The sequence below is a fragment of the Lissotriton vulgaris genome, chromosome 5, assembly GCF_964263255.1.
Source record: "Lissotriton vulgaris chromosome 5, aLisVul1.2, whole genome shotgun sequence".
NCBI classification, from domain to species: domain Eukaryota; kingdom Metazoa; phylum Chordata; class Amphibia; order Caudata; family Salamandridae; genus Lissotriton; species Lissotriton vulgaris.
The window spans coordinates 1,073,604,015-1,073,617,410 of record NC_141693.1 but is presented as its reverse complement, the minus strand read 5'-3'; the positions used below and the strand labels follow the sequence as shown (position 1 = coordinate 1,073,617,410).

The 13,396-nt window shown below is 42.4% G+C and overlaps 1 protein-coding gene across 1 annotated transcript in view; it reads right to left on the bottom strand.

The window, feature by feature from the left end:
- The window catches only part of SORCS3 (sortilin related VPS10 domain containing receptor 3), a 1,546,015-nt gene that overhangs the window by 583,856 nt on the left and 948,763 nt on the right, over positions 1 to 13,396 (bottom strand). The window contains exon 14 of the mRNA XM_086919577.1: positions 1,139 to 1,241. Within this exon, the coding sequence (XP_086775703.1) occupies positions 1,139 to 1,241 (103 nt within the window). The remainder of the gene's footprint in view (positions 1 to 1,138; positions 1,242 to 13,396) is intronic.

Here is a 13,396-nt window from a genome sequence, read left to right as displayed (position 1 = left end):
CCTTTCAATCAGACATTTGACATGATTCACATATACTATTCTGTTCAGGTCAGCATTGCGGCTACTAGGAGGAGTAGGTCTTCCCTCTGGAAATCAGGAAGGGAACTAAACAGACTTTGTCAATGTCCAGTCCTTGAAGGAAAACGGAGCAAATATGCTTTTTATTCCATGGAAGTTTTTTTTTTACCAGTTTTATATCACCACCTTTAGCAGTGATAAATTATAATTATTCATATGACACTATTTACTTCTCTTTCATTTCAACTATCAAGTTGGTATTTTAATAAGAAAGTCACTCCTCTATCTCTATGGTTCTGTGTCGGAATTCACAGCTATATTTGGATTACCCTCACAAAATACACAATTACCTTTGACATCATTAATGTTTTTAATCCGGCAAGCACTATAGCTATTTCCTTGTAGCATTCACAGTCAGTACTGTGGAAACACCACTAATCCACCACAATTTACATGTAGTACTTTATTTTAATTGGTCAGAACCTTAACACATTTTTGATATCATATTGAGACTGGATGAGCAGTAGCCCCTCAGTAAACTGGTGGGACTTTAATGCTTCAAGCTGCGGATTCACAGCCTCACTTAGTGGTTGGGGAACTGATAGGTTTGTGATGGCAGACCCATAGGCAGCTCTTTAGAATGAAGTCAATGATCTGGTGGCTCATCTGCCATAGTCCCAGCCAGTCAAATCATGGGAAGGGCTACAAAATTTGGTCTGAGCTGTCAGATGTATGATACTGTGCCTGGGTCCAAGATACAAGGACTCGCACACCAGGCTGGGAAAATATGCAATGTCTCCATGCTCAAGTAACTCTCCGGGAACAAGGCCATTGCTTTTGTCTATTGCGGAAAAATGCTCCTGTTTGTTTCTTTTGATTGAAGAACTGCTGATTTTTCTGCCAATACATGGGAGCCAGCAGCCATTACAGCTCTCATTAAAGCGCTCCTCTCAAAGAGGTCTGATGAAGGCTCTGGCAGGCTGGCAGGTGTCCCACCTTGCTCTAAGTGACTCTTGTCGCCAAATAGACAATTGCTTAGAAATGATTACCTTCTTGTTCCCGAAGAATTGAGATATTCTGTATTGTTCAACTATTGAGAGGAAAACATGCATTTATTCACCTGTAGCAACAATAAGCCAGGGTGCAGTGGCTTTACTTGAGATGCTTCCTGAAGTATAGGGATTCTCTGATACTTGAAGATGTAAATGCAGGGAGCAAAAAGGCTGAAAAAAAGAAAAACAAATGGGGATTATGTTTATTTCCAGTGCCTCATACATAGAGATCTATCAGACTTACAGACACATCTATCTTTAGTATACAGCATTTGAAAGCATCCCCTCCAACAAGTGTGGACTGTAAAGAACAACCTTTTGACACATAACATAAATAGCAGTATGAAATTGAATGTAGTTATATGTATGGTCGATTAAGAAGATCGATGCTAGATAGGGTATTCCATAACTTTAAATTTAACTGAAATATTCCTCAAAAATTCTTCTTTAGGACAACTTATAAAACCGTGGGAGTAGACTCGTTTATTTTTCTCTAATAGATTTACACAGGCCATCTGAAAAATTAATGTGCAGAAAGATATAGGATATAATATAATAGCAAAGTGAACTTCTATTATAACTGAATGTCATGATAGTTTTTCCAATCTCATATTTTTTTACATTATTAATCTTTGCATTAATAAATGCATAATTTGATATATCTATGGTACATTAATATTTGTAATACACTGCGCAATATACTTATATGTGATTTTGATAACCTCTTGCTCTCTGTGATCCAATATTAATCTAAAGGGGAGTTTGCTTGTTGAATAGTTTTATACACCCTGTCCTCTTTAGTGTAGATAGGTGACTCTCTCATTTTGAGATTTATCAGAAATGTATACACGTTACTAACTTTATTTTTTTAGTGCTGATCTCTATGTAAGGTCAACTACTGTCAAATCTAAATGTATACATATGTTTTATGCCCTAATATAAAGCTCTCACTTGCATCACTATTGTATGCATTATGTAATTTCTATTCCACCTGCTGCTGTTGTGCACAATAATATCCTATTACCCAGTGAGTGTGGTATGGTTAAATAACCAACACTGATTGGGATTAAAACAACCTGTGCTGTCGCAGTGGCACATAGTTCTTCAAATTCTGCGAGAGATAAGTGAGAACTCTGGTACCAACTGAAAGCATAAAACTTCATGAGAACACCTCGAAACCAGTCAAACCAGGCATTGAGGAGGTCAAGGAGCACCCACAGGTGACAGAGAAAGAGAGGATGTTGAAGTAATGGCAGAAGATAAGTGAGAAGAGTGGCGGTTCCTCAGTGAGAGAGGAGGGGTGTCGCGCCCCCCACCCCTACACTGCTGGGCAGAAAATATAAAAAATAAAATGGTAATAAAATGATTTCGGGTGGGCAAGTACGTCACTGCTGCATGAGGAGTGGCCACTTAACTTTGTGATCATGTTGATTTGTCCGGCTACCTTGCTATGGCCAAATTGACATGCACAATTCAAACCTTACCAAGCAGGCTGTCTTGGACAGCTGGGTTGGAGAGCAGGCACAGACCTACGCGTGCCTTTTGGAGCATGGAACCAGCCTGCTACAGCCAATCAAGACTCTTTACTCATGGTGCTTGAGAACAGCATCTTGATTTGATGAGAGAGTTGGCTCTGGGCTTCATGCTTAGAGTATGTGCTGCAGAACAACAAGGACATACTGCAGATCATTGAGCTGCAGTGTAAGGGAAGTGATTTTTGTATGTGTATATTTATAATAATGTGTATATTTTGTGTATCAGTTATGTGTAAATATTTTGCACCCCTCCGATGCGAATTGCCACCAACTGCCACTGGGTGAGAAAGAAGATTCTCTGATGCTGAAAGAATTTTAAGAGGTTGCTCACAGTAAAAAAAGGACAAGATAAATAAAAGGACAATTAGGAAGAGAAACCTTAAACTGGTTTCTAGTTCTAGTGCTAAAAGAAGATAAAAGAAGGTACTGTACAGGAATATAAGACCACTGACAGAAAGTTAACAAGGAGAATGCCCAGCCGCCATCAGGGTGGTTGAAACTATTATGAGTAGGGAGCAGGATATCACCCGGAGTCAAACTAGGACAGTAAATCGGCCCAGACCCCAAAACAGAACTGTTCCCCATTGGTAAGTCAGATCGCTAAAATAGTGGCCCACAATGGCGCAGTTTTGAATGTGTAACTATTTGTTGCACGGCCGGACTGGGAACAGCAACCAGCCCTGGCAGATTGCTGCTCAACTGGCCCCCTGTAACAAAACCTGCATGCACGGGTACAAAACCGGCCCCCACCCCTCCAGCCCACGGAAAAAATAAACTCCTGGTTACTTGCTAAAGTCAGTCCGGCCCTGACATGTTGTATAGGTGTTTTGCAGGTATGGTTTGGGTAACTGAATACAATTGTGTTTGCTGCAGGCAATATTTGTGGCAATATCATTGAAATTAACATTGAAACCTGGCCTACCAGACTCCAAAACAGGCCCACAAACCTAACAAAAGTGGCCCACACACTGTCCTATCAGGACAGCCCTTCGGGTACCGCCTAATTGACCTATAGCCCAATTCAATCATCCTCATTAAACTAACAGAACAGCTTCATATTCGCCTGCAATATAACAAGATAACTCTAAAATGACAGATTTATAATATAGGGGTTGTTGGACCTGGCCCTTTTTGGCAGGTTCACCCCTAAACTTTTTGCCTTTTCTCTGACATGGTATTGGTGGCTTTAGGCCTCTGGGCACTTTAGCATTGTGGTCCAGTGTAAAGTATGTGCGCTCTCTGTGTTACATTGGTACGGTTGACCTGCACTCCCTATTGAAATGCATTGGGGATTCCCTGATCAGTGTATGTCAGTGGTACTTCCTGTTATGGGATGAGCAGTGTGGCCATGTCTGGTATGTATGAAAATGTGTGAATATATGCTGTGCAATGGTGTGTGAAGATTTATTGTGGTTATTTTATAAATGCCACTTTTAGAAGTTGGCATTTCTGTATGCTATGTGTCTGCCTACCTGATGTGAATTGCATTTCTGGCTTGTGAGTGACAGGGCTGGGAGGTGTGTGTGGCTCCAGGAGGGGCAGGGTGAGTCAATGCTGGGCTGAATAGAACCTCTGGGCAGGGAGTAGTGGGTAACCCCCTGACTCTGAATAGGATGGTGCCTGCCCTAGTGAATGCTGGCTCTGCCCCCTGTGGTGTGTCTGACAAAGGGGAAGAGGAGCTTGTAAAAGAAAGTGCTCCAATTACCCCACTGAACAAGTTGCATCTGGTTCCCCCATGCCCTGCACTAAGACAAAGGAATGCTGGATATAAATGTTGGGGCTGTGATCCCATGAAAGTGTTATTTTCCTTGATGCTGTGCTGTTCCTAACTTGAGGGCTAGCTGCTGCTGGGGCCCAGGAGGAACCGCCATGGGGGCTTGCCTCCCTGCTGGAGGGACCTGTGTGCTGGCCTCCCTTGGCCCAGCTATGCCCATGGACCTGAAGTAATTGCTGGGGCCTTTTGTGCCCTGTGACTGCTTTGCTTTTGGTATGCCAGGACCTTCAGGACTTCTTGTTGCATCATGTGCTCTGTGAGCACTTTTACTTTTAATTATTCTTAAAGGGGAGCTCTGTGCTTTGATTTCTCTTTAAGAGAGGAGCGCTGGAGTGTTGCAGAACTGGGCAGCCCATTGCTGCTGAGGGAATCCCGGAATAATAGCGGGTGCCCACCCCGCTTTATGAATGAATGAATGAAAGTCAATTTCTATAGCGCAACTAAGCCCGATGGGCGTCAAGGCGCATAACCAAAAATTTACCAACTATTAAAGTATACTCTTATTGTGGGTAGGCCTTGATGAAACACCAGGTCTTAAGCGCTTTTTTAAAAAAGGACAAAGATGGTTGAATCTTAATCTCTTGAGGAAGCGAATTCCATAATTTGGGGGCAACAATGGAAAATGCTCTATTGCCCCAAAGTACCCTTTTGGCACGATTTTAGATAGCGGATGCCCACCCGCATGGCTACTCTATGTTAATTGAATCACGGGTGCCTACCCAGCATTTGGTGCTATTTTTAAACACTACGGGTGCCCACCCCACATTGGGCCTCGGTGGAAGCAGGAGCTTACCCCGCATTGTGGCCGGAGGAGAGGAGTACTGCACCGGGAATGCGACCCAGAAGCCAGGCGGCAGTTCCTGACTGTGGGTGGGACCAGAGATGTATGCCAGAGCCTTGTGGGCTCCATTTCCACCTCCCCATAGCTACCAAAGGAAGGAGGACAGAGCTGGCACCCAGAGAGACGTGGAGCACCGCCAGGGACGCACCACAGACAGCCCTTGACAACTGGTGGATGCCTACGGCAGCGTCTCAGCCCCTGAGAAGTGGTGAGTGGTGCTGGGGATTTTTCTTTTTGTTGCACCGGAACCCAGACCGCGATGGTGACAGGCCGGGCCAGTTTTGCTGTAAACCCCGGTGCCTCATAGTTGCGGGCAGTTGCACCCTCACTGTGTGTTCGGGCTCCAAAGGCACGGTTGTGTCAGTGCTTGAGGGGCATATTTGTTTTTAGAGAGCCCCAGAGCAGAGGACCTCTTTCTGTATTCACAGTTGCACCACCGTATCGGGCAGCTGCAATGATTGGGAAGCATTCTTGTTAGAAGGTCCCAAAGAATGGCTCAGGTGGCACCATGGTGCCAGTTCTGATTTCTTCACCTCAGCTGTGCCGCACCAGAGTGGGCTGCTGCATCACTTGGCATATTGGTCTTGGAGAGTCCCAGTGGGGACCATGATGGCACAGAGGTGCCAGTGCCCACTTTTCAGTCACAGCTGCACGGCAATTAGCGTCAGCTGCAACATTTAGGCCTTTCTTTGGGGGCATTTTTGAGTAAGATAGGAGTGAGGTGCATTCCTCTGCCCCAGCCCAATTACATGCTTTTGGATATTGTTGCATTGGCAGCGAGCCCTGACTTTGTTAGACATAGAGCATTTGAGCCCCATTGAGAAGGCTAGTTGGCTAGGGGGACTGTTGGGTTTGTAGGGCTCCAGGCCTTAATGTGATTTATGTGGTGCTAGGAAATGTGATTCATGTACTTTGATGTACGAACCCTGATTCATGCCTCTAAATGTGGTTTTATGATTATGAGGTTTTACATACTGTGTTTATGTTTGAGATATTCTGTACTGTGGTTTATGCCCCTAATATGAATTATGCTTAGGAGGTTTTGGTCTAATATGTTTAGGCTTATGAGGTTGGCACAGAATATATTTCACACCTAATATGATACTGTGCATATTATGTTTTGTGTTACAGGATGTTGCTGAGTACATTGTTTGCCAGTAATTACTGGTTGTGTTCTATGTTTATTATATTTTCTAAATTTACTATTTTTACTAAGTGATGGTTCTGACAGTGGTCCATGTGGCCCTGTTATGTGTATATAATCCCCTGTAAATATTGCCCAGTGCCAGTTGGCACAGTGTATATTGTGTTATTAGTATTCTAATGTGTTTTTTGTTAATACAAAGGCTATTTTTTATATAAACTTGTGTGGAGTTCCTTTTGTGGTGTGCCTAGTATGTTGTTGCTCGGTGTGTGTTGCTCAAACGCCTTACACATTGCCTCAGGGATAGGCCTGACTGCTCGTGCCCAGCTACCAAGGGGGTGAGCAGGGGTTATCTTTGGCGTGTAACTCCCTTGCCCTGACTAGAGTAATGCATCTGCCTGACTTTGGAGCAAGCCAAAGCCAACCAGAGATCCCATTTCTAACAGGCGTGTACAGAAAATGATTATAGATGGCACAACAAGTTGGGAATTTGTTTGCCATTGCAATGTTAAGTCATATTGAAGGTTTTTTTAACTTGTCTCTATTTGACTCAATAGACATGCAATACCAGAGGTAGTTTTAGCCTAACATACGTGACCTCACAAATGAGATGTTGATTTGAAACTGGCATATTAAATTGTTCACTGTTTTGCATGTTAAGTTTCTAAAGTGAAAAAAAAACAATGTTACAGTGTGCTGATACTGTCACAATTATAGGTTTCCACTCACACATCTGTATATTTAATCCCTTTCAAGCACAAACTGTGTTTCATGTGATGATATGATATATGAACTGTAATAAATGTTGACGCATCCATTACTTGAGGCGCATAGCATATTTTTTGATGGAGACCCTTCTATATAACTGCCTTTTCTAAGAAGGATGGTGTGCAAAGCTAATTAAGAGCCCTAACGTTATAATATACAAATTCGGTAACAAAGGTAAAACTCAGTCCTTGTGCCATCACAAATGGCAAGGGGCGAAGATGTTCCTCTTTGCACTAAACCTGGCCTGCTGAATGACTTAGAAAGGGCAGAGTAAAAAAGAATTCAACTAAAGTCCTCAGAGACTCTCAAGTCAAACATTAGAATCAACACGTGGTGGCTGATCATTTTGAGTTAGATGTTTTGTATTTTGTCGATGAAACAAAAATGTGAACGCCACGGTTTTCTACAGAGCAAGTAACAGGAAAACTAGTCAAATAAATAATTCTTCAATACATGTCTTGCAGTCTCTTAACCGAGCTTAATCCTCAAAGATAGATATAAGTAAGCCCCCAAGGGGATGCTGATTCCTGGAAAGAATTTTTTATTTGACTAGAGGTAGTATCTTAGACCAAGGGGCATCTACCAGAGTATCATGACTAAAATGCAAGTTCCTCATGGGTTTGTTGAGTATTATTAATTGCTTTAATAAACAGTTGTGTTTTGTGTTATGCAACCAGTTTTGAAGTCAATACTAACTTTCACCAGTTGCCAATGCAACTAATGATGACAAATGAGAGAGGTGATTTTTGTTAGTCCTCCATGGAGCCTCACATCATGCTGAACTTCCTGCAGCTTATTTCTCCATGTCGCATTAGCCAATGCATACATTATTTTGTAATATTGCAGCCTAGCACTGTGTAAGGCTCCAATAAAATGTAAAGAACTGATTTGGAATAATATCAGTTATTTGTATCAAAGGCAATGCTGATTGGAAACCTTGAGTAAATAGGGATTTGAATGATGGGGTTTTCTCTAATCACAATCAAAATCTGTACTACTTCACTGATTTTGATAGTATTCATAAATAAATGAAACAGTAGAGAGAATGAGAGGTCAATGCTTCCTCATGTCAGAATTGAACAATTCCTCTTGCTCATGTTTAGTTGCATCCAGTTCAATTTCTTGCACACTGTGATCTTACCAAGCCTATTCTTAAGCTCATGGGGGTATCATTTGCTTTTTGTCATTTGCTTTTTGTCATCTGTCCAGTGCGCACCAGAGTATCAATGGTAGGGGTGGACAGAGATCTCTGCTCACAGAGCTTGTGAAGTCTTTTCCACTCAGTCAGTGGCAGCCGGCGCAGGTAAGCGCAGTGAGGTGGTGGGGCGGGGCAGAGCGTGACAATGGGGGAAGCTGACGGATGACTGAAGAGGAACATGAAGTTTGTCAAAAAAACTCCACCCCTGTGTACCCTAGCAGCAGCTGCCAACCAACTCACACTCACAACTCATTTGCCTAGAAACCTTCATAGGCCTCTCAAACATTTGGCTGCTTGTTCCAGGGGGTAAAGGGTAGGGAGGTCTGACTGCAGGCATGAGTCCTTGGCAGCTAAGTAATGAGGGGGTCTGAATGCGCGTGTGCCAACCCGGCCCATGGAAGTGCACATCTCAGACTGATTGTTGTTGAACAGCTGGTGAGGAGCTGAAGGTGGCAGCTTGCGCAGCCTCATCACATTATTCCATTATGCTCATCCGAAGCATCAAATCTGGCTTCCATTATGGTCGATGGGCATATCTGTGAGGTTGCACAAAGTCACTGTCCCACTTCTCACCATGTCATGAGGAGGCGGTCTTTGTTGCAAGGGATATGTTTCTGCAGTGGCAAGTGTCTGTCTAGAGTGGGCCACCTGTCAGATTTGGGGGCAAGGTTTAGGACAGGTCGCATGTGCGGGAAATGAGATTTTAATACCTTTTATGATCAATTTGATAACTTATCTCATTCGTCAATTTTGGATCGCTTGTTGTCTGTCAATGAGTAAAAGACAGCCCCTGCATAGGTTAGATAAACCCCATTAACTGACGCCACTCTGAAGAACCACTTACAACTGATAAAGATTTAAAAGGTTTAATATAAAATTAAGAAAAGTTGTATATACAATCCTCTCAGGATCAAATTCATCAAATATACAGGAACCAATAGGAACATATATTCCCTAAAGAACCTTAGTCTACAAACGAATACAATTAAAGTCAGTTCAAAAATCAGCAAATTAAAAAGCATCGATATGAAGTGGTTCTTCTGCGTCATCTACAGAAAGAGAAAAATAATCAAGTTAAATCTGTCCCTACTCTATACTAGGTGACATCCCTACTTCGCAAGTTTCTAGTACCCTAAAAAGGTGTCAGCAGTTTGACTCCCTAAGAAGTTCAAACTCTCTTAGCCTCTAAAGGTAACTTAAGTTTAAGAAGCAGTACCCTCTCTGCCTACCCATCCGCTCTCTAAGGGTCCTCGGCCTACTGCTCCCTTGCGCTCTGATCTCTCTCAGCGCATCTGCTCAAGTCATCTGCTCTTTCTAACTTGCCTTCGCTGTTCTCACTGAGCTCTTGCCTCGCCTTCGCTATCTTCTCCCCGGGGTGCTGTCCCTAAAATACACAATCATAGTGTGGGTGGAACGCCCCTTCGACGCCCACCACGGATTTTCCCCGTGAGGTAATCTTCTAGCTTTTTCCATGGCTTCGTCTCTTCGCGTCGTCCGTTAAGTTGACCTTTCTCCTTAGACGCCATCTTCGTCTTCTTGCTGGTGACTTCATTCAACTTTACCTTTGACACTTTCGGAGCAAAATCTATCACCTTATCAGAACTTTATTCTTTACGGCTGTACTTTTAACCTCATTTGGTCCTGTGAATGGTCATTTCAAAACAAGACTCAAATTCCAATCGTCTCCTCTCATGTTTAGGCAATAAACTTCGTCCGACATTTGTCACCTTAAATCTAACAAGAACTAGACTCTTTGGCTCGCACATTCAAGTGAAGGCTATTCACGACTCCTGTGAGCCCACTAAATTACCAACAGCGGACTACACTCCTGTGAACCCTTGGTCAGTCCGGTTATAATCACAAATGACCTAAACTCTTCTAACATTCCTACAAACTTCTTCTACATAGTATAACCTTTAACATACATTTATATATGATCGCATTTAGCAAATCCCTTTGCCTATATGTGAATACATTTTACATAGAATACAAATTACGTAGAATATAAACCTTATATTCTCATTTGTTACATCGTTATATATATATATATGTTCTCTGCACATTTCTCCATGTTACATTTCTCGCCGTTTCTGCATTTTAAAGTTACACACGTACATGAATTCCACTTTGCACGTTCTTCTGTTCGTAAGCATTTCTACACATTAGCCCACTACGTATACGGGCCTTCTAAATCTTAATACATTCTAAAGTGAATACAGTTACATTTCCTATATTACTTTGGTTACGTCTATTGACTTTATACTTATAAGCGTCAACTTCATGTTACGATATACATTTCATTCCTGCGTTTATACGATATACTTCTAAATATGACTCGGATATACATTTTATTCAAATTGCGCTCTCTCACATGCTTCTATGGACCTGATGCTGCCACCTCGCTCTGCCACTGGCCAGTGCAGGCTTGGCACCTGATGCGCTGTAACAGCTCTCTGAGAACACAGAGCACTTTCTTTGCCCTGGATCGACCTCTGCGCAAAAGCGGGCATCAGTGCCTTCAACAACTGGGCCCTGTGTTTGAAGCTGGGTTGTGAGCAGCAGCACATGTTTGGTTATCAGCATGTCTGCACCACATATAACGATTCAAGTCTTTCACCGCACAAAAACATATACACTATGTGATATGGAGTTCTCACAGGCACAGCAAGTTCAGATTAGGGTGGAGCAGTACTCTGCAGACTTTGTAAGCAACTCTGCGGAATTCTGAGTAGTGCAACTCCAAGAGCTCCGCCTGCCCCTAATCATTGGTGCACAACTGACATTAAAGATCAATCATTATGGCAGTATGTAGTAGATGTGCCAGATAACATTAAAGATGACAGGCAAAATGGCTGTCCTTATGGCACCTCACTTGTGATGTTAAAGCAAATGGATTCCAAATAATCATAGAAAATGTATTGGTCATGAAGAATCTGAGTTACTGTAGAAGATGTGCATATATATTTTTTTTAAACTGTCTCTTCACAGAGGACTTTTTCAGTCTTGCATTCAGAGTAAGTTTCTCCATTGGGACAAACTAAAGTAACAGCCTTGAATGAGCTACATGTGCATAAAAGTAGGGGCAACCCCCGAAGTAGAGGAAAGAACAGCAGCCTGGGCACTGGCTGCAAAAGAGCTGAGGGAAGCAGAGAGTGAACAAGAGGACTGTTGAATGCCTCCAGCATCTTCACAGTTTACAAAAGTAGCCCGCACTGAGCACAAAAAGCCCCTAAGAGGGAGTTCTATGTATGCTGGGTGAGGGCAGCACATTCATAGCCAAATCAATGATTCAGCCATGAGTGTGCATCACTCCAGGAAGTAGGGAAGTCAACTGCTACGACACACACTGATAGAAAAGGAAGAAGACATACAGGTGTATGTAAAAAGCAAGAGCTACAGAACAAAAACTTTAAAGCAGCAACTGTAGAAAAGCACCCCATTTGCATGATTGCACCCACTTTATGCTAAATTTTATTGCTGTTTTTTGGACTCTGCCGACTGGGACACTGCTGTGGTGTTCTGCCCCCCAAATACAATATTAAAATTTACTACACTCCTATTTGGCACATTTAACTTACCTATAAGTTCCTATGATACGATATGAAATGTACCCAGGGCCTGTAAGTTAACTGTCCATCAATCAATCAATGCAACTTTATTCGATCATTATTAGGTAAGATCATAAAACTACATAAACAACAGTAAATTAAAAAAAAGTAATTCTCATAGGTGGAATACGATACTCATTTCATTTTGTTTCCGATAAAAGTAGTATGAAAAAAGGTACAAAATACATGCAAAGTTTAGGTATATGGATTCTAAAAGCTCTCAGATCAAATATGAATTAAAATACAATATATAATTAAATAAATGTCCATAAAAAGTTATAGTCCCAAGGACTTTAAGTTTTTTCATGCAAGCCCAAAGGAATGAAACACACTAAGTGGTCAGGTAATGATTTTAAGAAAAATAGAGCGACTCTACATTGAACAAAGTGATGGCTCTTTAAAATTGGTACAATATACTTTTTCCTTTCCTTAAGATGATAACCACAGAAAAACAGTATGTGAAGGTCTCCTTCGACAGAAGACTTGTCAGAGGGGAAAATAATCAGGTCCGAGTGGTTAAATATTTTCGATGCAAACGCTAACATTAACTGCTTCGCTGGGGCGAGAATTCCGCCGCTGTGCTGTGACATTCCAATCTTGGACGTGGCTCAGACAGCCCGACAAACATGCGCACATGATTCATGATGGCCAATGGAAGAGGTTAATGGGACCAAATGTAACCAAAACCGTAATAATATGAATTTATGGTGCGGTGTTGTGACCTCCTCTAAATGAGGGTATCCGCCTTCCCAAATAGAAAAAAGCAGTTGGTAGGTCAGGGTAGACTGCTTCCGGTGGTTGTTCTCCCTGCGAGTGTACTGGGCCTTCAGCATAAAAGTGTCCACCAATCTTTACTTTGACATTAGCCTGCAAGCCATTGGGTCCGTGAACAGAACTTTCAACCCCAGCTCAGTCAGTTTTTGCTCAACGTAGTTTATCCATCTAATTCTCTTGTAGTTGTCTAGTCCAAGGCAATCTTTTAATATAGTCCGAGTTAAGGGGGAGAGTGTTATTTTGCCATATGGAGAACCACAGGAGCAGGGGAGACAGTCTAATTGAGTGCAGTACATAGTTAGATATTGTCTGCGGGAGAGAAACCAAAGATTTAAAAAACGTATCCTCAATGATTTGGAGGGTTTCAGTATGTGCCAAGCCAGAAACGCCTGCTCCAAATGTGGCCACAGATTTCATTTACGCATGATAGATGTGCTTGACAGCAGCAAGAGGGTTCATGCCCATCCTTGAAATAAATGATTTAGTCCTCCCAAGCTCCTCTCCATGTCCATGGCCCTTGCGTCAATTAATCATGACCATATTTGGTTCTTATAAAATGAACCCCAAGATAGGGAAAGGACTCCACCACATCAATTTTCCCTGTATCTGTATTGGAGGGTCGATCTTGGGATCGACCCTCCAATACATATACGAGGCCAAATATGCCAAAGCTTTAGGTGGGCA